The sequence below is a fragment of the Malus domestica genome, chromosome 14 (assembly GCF_042453785.1).
Source record: "Malus domestica chromosome 14, GDT2T_hap1".
Lineage (NCBI taxonomy): Eukaryota > Viridiplantae > Streptophyta > Magnoliopsida > Rosales > Rosaceae > Malus > Malus domestica.
Genome location: NC_091674.1, coordinates 12,938,249 through 12,948,194, shown reverse-complemented (window position 1 = coordinate 12,948,194; position 9,946 = coordinate 12,938,249). Strand labels below are relative to the sequence as shown.

Sequence of the window (9,946 nt, the reverse complement as noted above, 5' to 3'; positions counted from 1 at the left end):
TATGAACAATTGTGTACCTTCATGTTTTTTTTTAGAAAACGACTAGCCTCGTATCAGATCTCCAAAGGGTCGAGTGATTTGGGCAAAAACTGAAAGTTTCTCTTTTCTCACACCCCTATCATTATTTCGAGGAGGATGATTGAAAGTTGTCTCCACATCCTTTAAATACATTCCACAAAATGTAAGCGCCTCATATGCCACCCAAGCTTGTATAATTGATTATTCGGGCTTCGCTTTGTTTCGTACACTTTTCTTCAAGTCTTCGAGCAGCTTGCCAAAATAAAACGATACGATACAAATTTTACTAATCATAAGATATTGATTACTAAAATGACGATGATTATATACCTTTCTATTAGATACATCCATCGAAAGTTGACTGGTTCAGCAAACAGTGCTTCATCCGATAAGTGAACATCATATGGATGATACTTGTGAAGAAAGCTAGAGGAAATATCATCTCAAACTTGCATAGAACTTGCACAATGTCATGGCTCAACTGATTAATGTCCATCTTTCGCAACGATTTTAACGTTAATTGCGAAAAAAAGCTGGACAACAACATGATTGATTTCACTACAACGACTGGCATGAGATGTCGAATACCAACAGAAAGTAGGTGTTGCAGAACCACATGGCATTCATGACTCTTTAGTCTAACTAATTTACCCTCATCAATGTTCACCCAATGCACGATATTTGAAGCATACCCATCGGGAAACTTTACAGACGATAAAAACTTTAAAAATTCTTTTTTGTCATTCGGTTTCACGGAAAAAAACACAAGAATCCTTCTAGCTTTATCATTGTCCCTATTCAACCATAAATCCCATCGTATTCCCATTCATTTCAAATCAAGACGACCTTTGATCATGTCCTTTGCCGTGCCCTTGATATCTAGAATTGTGCTGACTAATGTGTTAAATAAATTTTTCTTAGCTTGCATAAAATTGAGGTTGTGTCTCAATTTTAGTTTCAACCAATACGGGAGCTCAAAAAATAGACTTGTGTGTCTAGTTCATATGTGTAGAAGGTCTGGTCTTACTTAAAGTTCTCCTGAACAGAGTAAAATCCAACAGTTAAGCTGTTCTAAAATTTGATCACCGAACCATTCTCTAAGTCTAAGGCGAGGCTTTTTTTTCCCGTCGAACTCTTTATCCTTCTCTCGCCACTTGTGGTCCTATGGAAACCATCTCCGATGACCAAGGTAACAAACATTTCCTGTGTGCCAACTATATGTTACGTTTTCTTTGCATACAGGGCATGTCATATATCCTTAGTGCTCCACTCGGAAACCATTGCATATGTGGGGAAATCGTTCACAGTCCACATCACTGCTACCCGCAAAGTGAACATTTTGCCAGTACATTTATCGTATGTGCGCGCATTGTGTGTCCATAAATCCTTTAGCTCATCCACCAATGGCCGTAAGTGTACATCAATTGACCTACTACGATCTTCAGTTATCAATAAAGTCATCATCATGTATTCTTTTTTCATAAATTTCCATGGCAAAAAATTATACGGAAATACATAAATCAACCAAGTGTTGTGGTGTTGTTTTAGAACCCCAAACGGATTGAATCTATCAGTGGCAAGTCGCAATCTAATGTTCTGAGAATCAGTTGTAAAATTAGGGAATGTTCGATCGAACTCTTTCCATGCCTCCCCATCTGCAGGATGCCTCAAGACATCATCATCTACCTACTTTTCCTTATGCCATCTCATGTCAGTGGTAGTATGCGTTGACATATACAACCGCTGCAACCTAGGCTTCAAAGGCAAATAACGCATGACTTTTTGTGGATCTTCGTTGATCTATTCTGAGATGTCATTTTGAACCTCAAGTCATTGCATACATGGCATTTATCCAACGCTTTATTCTCCTTATAGAACAATACACAATTGTTTTTACAAGTGTGAATTTTTTTTATAACCCAATCTGAGACCATTCAACACCTTTTGAGCATTTTTATGGTCTTTCAGCAAACAATTGCCCTTTGGTAGCATTCTCTTGAAAACCCCCAAAAAGTAATCAAAACACTAGCTCGACATATGATACTTTATTTTCTAGTGCATTAGTACCACAATAGCTGTGAGAACCGAAAAGCCCTCACACCCTGCTCTTGGTTGGTATTTTTTAATAGTTTTTCATATTGTTTGAATTCTCCACTATCCATTGGTATAGACACATCATCTTCCACTTTTTAATTGGTATTTGTCTACGCAAATTGATAAATGTCATTTAAGATATCCATGACTTGTTCATTAGGATCCATATTAGGTTCAACATTGCCCACTCTTGTCATATTTGAAGACAAATCATTGACTAATTGTTCCCCGTGATGGTTCTAAATATTATAGATCTCTACCATTCCATTCCTTACTAAATGAAATCAAACATTTTCAATAGTTTCCCTTAACGTGTTGTTACACCTCCTACAAGGAAATCGGATTCTAGTTGCACCCAGGTTGTGTGTATGTGCAAAGTCAATAAAATCCTCGTTTAAGTATTCGTTGGCCCATCTGTTCAGGTTCTGCATCCACGTTCTATCAATCATTCCTGCAACCACATTAATAGTACAACAATCACAACAACTTCAACATGATCTTGTCACCTTATGCCTCTGGTAAGGGCCCTATGCCATTCAAGAATGCAAAATTATGTCACGTAATTTACAACTACTTTAGATTAGATTTTGAGGTGGAGAAATTTCAACAACATCTCTGTACAGTTCCTCAAGTGCACGACACAAATATGAAATACCTATATGCCACCCGAAGAACGTACAAAGATGACACCGAAATGCCCACGACCGAAACCTAATCCTTTAACTGTAAACTACGCGTCATAACTTTGCATTCCCAAATTGTCCAAATAATGCGTGACATCTAACTAATCCTTAAATGGGAAACTAAGTTTTACTAAAACAAACAAGTGCGAAATTAATTACAATTCACTCCATACATCACAACACATATTTGTACGTCACGTACAAATTTGTACATATGCAATTCAAGTTATTCAACATTATACATAATTATAACATAATTTTTTTTTTGTAATAAATAGAATTTAACAACTTAACATTACAACATAATTTTGAAGGATTATTTTGTGAAAACATGTTCATTTAAGCAACATCTATAAGCATGCAATTAACAATTAAAGGCGGAATCATGCTTGCATGCACTTAAAAACAAAACATTAACCAAGAAATTCAAAGCCTAGTAGATTGGTGAACCAAAACTCAACTCAAAACAAAGTGAGTTGAAATTGTATATACCTTTGTAGATTCCTCTTTGCATAAGCAAAGGCTAATCACCCAAACAGAGGGCCTTCATTCCTTGCATCTAAAATCTATGGATTTGGATGGAAGAATAGGTTTCTCCAAGTTCCCAAAATTGAGAACCTCTAAGTCTCCACACCAAGGAGAGATTGGAGAAGAAAATGAGTGACCTTGGAGTAGTAGTATGGCTAGATACACCCTCCAAGGGGCCGGCCTCTTTAGAGAGAAATGGAGAGACATGTTCTCTCCAATTTTCTCCAAAACAAACCCCTTAATGAATTTTAGCTATAAAGTCATATTTATACCTTAATTCATTGGAGTGGCAAACTTGTAAATAAGTCCAAGTTCACTACCCTTCTCTAAATGGCCGGCCCTAGGGTTTTGTTTGGGCTTTTGGGCCTTTGTGAATTAAGTTGTCATACAACTTAAGTCAATGGGCTTGAGGTCCAAAACTATCCCCGAGGTCTTTAACGAACTTATTCGTTTGATTAATTAACATATTAATTAATCCTTGCCATAAATAATTAAACCATTTAATTATTCTTACTCATCTCCATTGTTTCTTCAATCTTCACCTTACACGGTGTATGATCCATTAGGTTCCTTTTAGCGAGGCAGTGGGCGATTAAAACCATTTTACATCGATTGTGAATTGAAACTTACTTTCAATTCTCCCTTTAGTGATTACACACGTTTAGGGCTTCCACAAACCATGAGTGACACCTAGCAGCATATCATGGTTACCCAAGCTAATCAGAAGAGGTGGAGAACCTATTCAGTTTAGGATTACAAATGCAATACGGTCTTTCTCTAATCTAATACTCTTGACCACATTGTTTGGTTTGATAGTTTATTTATTCATGTCTACTATCCAATGTGATTTGTGTGCTTATATGATTACCTTGAATGTGATTTGGAACGCTTTCCTAAATCTCATTCATACTCTGATCAGAGGTTCTAAATCATATCATAGAGTATTCTCCCTCAAACGGTTTGAAGGTTAGAGATCCCTCGTTGCGCATTCACTTGCCTCCATGACTAAGTGGCTTAACCCCAACGATGCCGTGGACACCCCGATGGGGTGACTTTGACATAATCAAAGATCAAGGACTTAACCACAAGACAACTGTGATGCCTCAGGTCAAAGGACTACTTTGCATTATCCCAACCATGAGTTCTCATGTGACATGAATATGAGAACTCTTCGTTGATCGTGTTCAGTGAACTCATTCTCTATTGAGCGCCTACGTACTTGACTTGATGTCACACACACCAATGACTCGAGACTAGTCACTCTCCCTGAGAGAAGACACAGTACGTACTGATCTTAACGGACTGTCAATGCCCAATTGGCAATCCTATGATCAGGAACATTTAGGATGTGTCTACGAAAGAATGGTCTCATGAATCTAACTTCTTTAGATCGTATTCTCCCAATCACATATTCCTTGGACTTTATCGTTTAAGCATATAACATTTATATGAGACGGCTCAAACAATAATCTTTGCCCTTTATAGTTAAACTAGTTTAGTTTAACATGTGAAATGTCCGTAAAGTATCATCATATGATTGGTTTTAGGGCACATTTCCAACAAATTTCAATATAATTTAACTAATTTATATTTTTAAAAAATAAAACGAAGAAAATACCTTCCAAATCGTTATCCACCAAGCGCTAGTCACACACAATATCCCTATACACAACAAATTTTACGGTGTTAGTATGAATTGACATTGATAATTTTTAAATGAAATAACAAAAACCCTTACCAAACACACCGAAATAGCTCGATCAACCTAGAGAAGTTAGAGATTCAGATGGACAAAGTATTAGAGGAAGAAATTGAGAGAATTGGGAATAATAGATCCCGAATTGAAAAAAAATGAAGGGAAAAAAGGTGCAGAGGCGAAATCTACAGTTTTCTGCCTTTGCAGCTAAAGTCACGTTATAAAGATTACTTTGTGGAATAATCACTTTGCACAACGAACGTAGAATTCATTGCGCAAGTTACTTTTGCGCGACCAAATATAACTTTGTCGTGCAAGTGTCAATTTTTTTATTGCAAAATTCTCTTTGTCGTTTTCTTTTTAATTTAATAATGTAAACTATTTGACAACGAATACTATATTCTTTGCGCAAGTTGCATTATTTATTTTCCGTTTTCTTTCTAACTAATGTAAATTTTTCTTTATCCAATTAAAATTATCAAACCAAATTATATATTACAAAAATATTTATTAAAACTAATTTATTAACAAAAATATATATTATAACTAATGTAAACTTTAAGTCGTCCATGTAAAATAAATTTTAAAAATAAAGTCCAACATAATGTTTTAATAAATCTTATTTAATAAACAAAAAAAAAAAAACCAAATTAAGTTCACTCTTCCTCTGGGCCATCAGCAGCGGCATGGTCAACTCACGCACGCTTTGCAACCCGCTATACATCAAACTTCTACTGCCAGAACTGCATCTTGAAAAGGTCTTCCACATACATCCGCTGCTTCTCATCGGTTTCATCAACATCCTAAACAATCTGTAATGGCAATAAAATTAAATTAGTTATTGCAAAAATATTATTTTTAAACAAAAACAATTTCACATTCTTTAATACAAACTTAATGATAACTTCTGCACCATGGAGTTCTTCAAGTCCACATGCACCATTTTCAAGACTTAAACTTGGTAGAACACTTCTTTTGCACCTATCCCCCCATATCGAACCTAAGTTTGACGGACGCTTCAACCGAACTTTTGTCATCAAACGAGGGCAAACGCTTACGTTGGTACCTCTATATTGTCAACACAACTTTCTTCATTTTCTCTCCAACCACAAAAATTTAAAACGTAACGGCCTATTAAAACAATAATTTAAACCATATCAAATGTAAAACAATTAATTCCACAATAATTTTTTTTTTTACCTTTCCCTTCATGAGAGCCTTTTCCCTTCCAACTTTTCATTGAGTCTGAAACCAAATTGGCCATCTTTTGAAACAAAACCTTTGCAAAATAGGGTTTTGAAACTCTGTTTATATAAAACCCAACACACTTTACGCAACGAATCCTTGGTCGTGCAAAGTGTGTTATAAATGCGCGCTATAAATGGGAGCATTTAATGCGTGGCTGATCGTCTTCAGCAACACTTTGCTTGACGAATATGTAGAAAAACTTGATGCGCAAACTTTTGGTGCCAAATTTTATTTACTCGCCTTTTCTTGCGTGACGAACAATAGTAATCGTCGTGCTAAGTCCTCTTGCGCGACGAAACTATTCATCGCACAAAGTTTTTTTTCTTTGAATTCTTCCGATGTTTGTGTGACGTAAGTATGTTTCCATCATGCAAGGTGCGGCCATATGATAGGAGCATATTTATGCGACTTAGTTAGCTTGTTCTTGTGCATTTACGTTGTATTTCCTTAGTTATTTAGTGTTTAAAGTTATTTTTGTGTGTTTTCAGACTCTAAGTACAAAGTATGCAAGATGATGCATTTTGGAGGCCTTTGGAGCAGTTTCGGGCTTGGAATGGATAGCAAATGCATGGGCCAAAGTGGATGGACGAATTTGAGAACTAAAGAGGCCAAGAATGTGAAGAATTATGGTCCAAAAGATGAAGAACTCAGCCCAAAATTCTGTCACCCCAACTTGCCTTCATTACCGTGCAAAATAACATAGAATTCCCTTTGGATTCCCATGCCATGCTTGATCACTCTTGTCCCCTACATAATTTCTAATTTCATGCTTCAATTCATTTAATTATTACACTCAATTGCTTGATACCTCTTGTTCCCTTCACCCATCAGATTTTATACACCCTTTACATCCATTACATGCACCAATTGATGCTCCATCATTCACATTTGGAATCCAATGCCATGTGCAACACATGTTGCTGCACCTTTGACCCATTTGTTGACACATTTCACCTCCCTTTCCATCTCTATGCAATGAACACAATCATTCATGCTCCCTAGCTGCAACACCACTCCATTTTACCCTTCACACTTTGCATCATTACTTGATTTTCACCCTTGGACCATTGCACACCACAAACCCATTCTTGCCGTGCACTTCATCCCTGACCTAACCTGATTCTCTAAGGTTTTTGGGGCCTATATATACATGTTTACACCCCTTGGCAAAGGGTTCACACTCTCATATTCACCATTCATCACAGAAATTTGTCCATACTCACCCTAGGCAGCAAAACACCCCAAAAACACCATTCTAGTGCCCAGAAAATATCACAGCCACTCCACCTTCTTCCACCCTCTTTGCCGAAGTTCTCCACCACCCTTCCACCATCAAACACTCATCTACACTCACCATAAACCTTTCCATACCATTCCCCATCCAGTCTACACCATAGAACTACCCAAAACCTGTCCACAAATCAATCTGCCACAAGCAAGGGAAAGGAGGAATCTTGGATGCACTTGCTGCCAAGTTGGAGCATTCTAGGTGTTTTCTTTCTTTGGATTTTAATGTCTAATTCATGTAATCTTTGTTTTGCTTTAAGTATGATTGGCTAATTTCGTTTTGGCTAAGGGTGGATTCAAAACCATGATCATATATGTGAAATAAGTTGATTACTTTCAGTTATCGTTGTATAAGTCGTGAATACAATTTGCTTAACCATTTGATTTAGAACTTATTCTTGTATGTTGGTTGAGAGTGCACGCTTAATTTGCATGCTTGAATTTGATGCTAGGATATAAGTTTGTTTCACCTAATCGTTATGAATTTATATTCGTAAGTAGTGAAGGTCGCTAGTCACGATCGTGTTAAGTAGATTCCTGGCAAGAGTATCATGCTTTTCATAGTTACGAATGCCTTGTCGATGCTTATGATTTCCAAAGAACGTAATGATTCTAACTTGTGTCTTTATCATGCTGTTCATATAAAGAACTTGTTGGGAATAATTTGTTTGCGATGCATATTCATCCAATTCAATGATTCTAGGGAAATCTGAAGGTTAATTTAAGCGGACCTAATTAACTTGGAGTGTCGAGATTCATAACTTATTAAATTGATAACTGAAAATTGATTTAGGTTGCATATATTTCATGTGTGGAGAAGAACCCCTTAGCCATTCCATCATCCATTGATTATTCATAACTTTGTGTTACAATCTGTTTCTATTACAATCTGTTGCAAATTGGGCAGATGGCGGAGTTCATAGGCCAGCTTCGAGAAGAAGGGAAACTACCTAGCTCCACCATTGCCAATCCAAAAGGAGGCTTTGAATCTGCCAAGGCAATTACATTGAGAAGTGGAAAAGAGGTAGGAATTGATCCAAAACCATCCAAATCAAGCCAAAAAGAGGATGAGAAGTTGCAATTCGAAGAGGAGGAACAAGACAAGGCCACGGCAATGAAGGAAACAACCTTGCCGCAGCCTCCTACACTCCCTAATCCGTCCAACACAGGTAAGATAGGTCCAATTTCTGTTACTTCTAACCTTATTCCACCCAATGTACCTTTTCCTCGCAGATTTATGCAATCAAAGAAGGAAGAAAGTGACAAGGACATTCTTGAGACATTTAGGAAGGTTCAAGTCAATATCCCACTCTTGGATACAATTAAACAAGTCCCAAAGTACGCCAAATTCTTGAAAGAACTTTGCACAACAAGGATGAGGATTTCGAACAAGGAGGTGGTAAAGGTAAGTGAGAATGTTTCAGCCGTCTTGCAACGAAAACTGCCCCCTAAATGCAAAAATCCGGGTAGTTTTACAATTCCTTGTGTTATAGGCAATACTCAATTTGAACATGCCATGTTACACTTAGGTGCATCCATTAATGTCATGCCCTATTCAATTTATGCATCTATGAACTTGGGTGAGTTGAAAAATGTGATTATTCAATTAGTCGATCGATTTAATGCTTATCCAAAAGGAGGTTTGGAGGATGTTTTGATGCAGGTTAATCACTTAATCTTTCCGGCTGATTTCTATGTGCTTGAGATGGAAGATTCGACCCATTCCTCCTCATTGCCAATCCTACTTGGAAGACCATTCATGAAAACAGCCCGCACCAAGATAGATGTGTTCAAGGGGACGTTATCCATGGAATTTGATAGGGAAGTTAATGATTTCAATCTTTCTGAAACTATAAAGTATCCTAGTGATGATCATTCTTGTTTTTCTATTGATATAATTGATTAATTGGCGTAGCAATACTTTGAAGATTTGAATGAGGATGCCCTTGAAACAACCATTACGAAAGGAATAGGCCTAAAAAACAACGAGGCAGAATCTATGCTCACCCACAGCAAGCATGAAGACATCCATGTCGTGCACCCTAGTGAAGAAATAGTTGAGATGGTGGCTGCCCTAGAATCATTGCCACAACAAAATGGTAAGCTTTTGATCCACTTTCAAGTTCAGTTTCGACTAATAAAATGCTACCCTCAGTAATTCAAGCACCCTCCCTTAAACTTAAACTGTTTCCAAGCCATTTGAAGTATGTTTTCTTGGGAGAACAAGAGACTTTGCTCGTCATAGTTGATAGGAGCATATTTATGCGACTTAGTTGGCTTGTTCTTAAGCATTTATGTTGTTTTTCTTTAGTTATTTTAGTGTTTAAAGTCATTTTCGTGCAATTTCAGGTTTAGAGACGAAGTATGCAAAGAAGTGCAAAATGGAGCATTT

The 9,946-nt window shown here is 37.0% G+C and overlaps 1 protein-coding gene across 1 annotated transcript; it reads left to right on the top strand.

Moving 5' to 3' along the window:
• Positions 1 to 8,461: 8,461 nt before the first annotated feature.
• LOC139191162 (uncharacterized) lies at positions 8,462 to 9,712 on the top strand. The gene is made up of 2 exons (XM_070811726.1): positions 8,462 to 9,379; positions 9,470 to 9,712. The coding sequence occupies exons 1-2, from the start codon at positions 8,462 to 8,464 to the stop codon at positions 9,710 to 9,712; spliced, it is 1,161 nt and encodes a 386-aa protein (XP_070667827.1).
• The last annotated feature ends 234 nt before the right edge of the window (positions 9,713 to 9,946 follow it).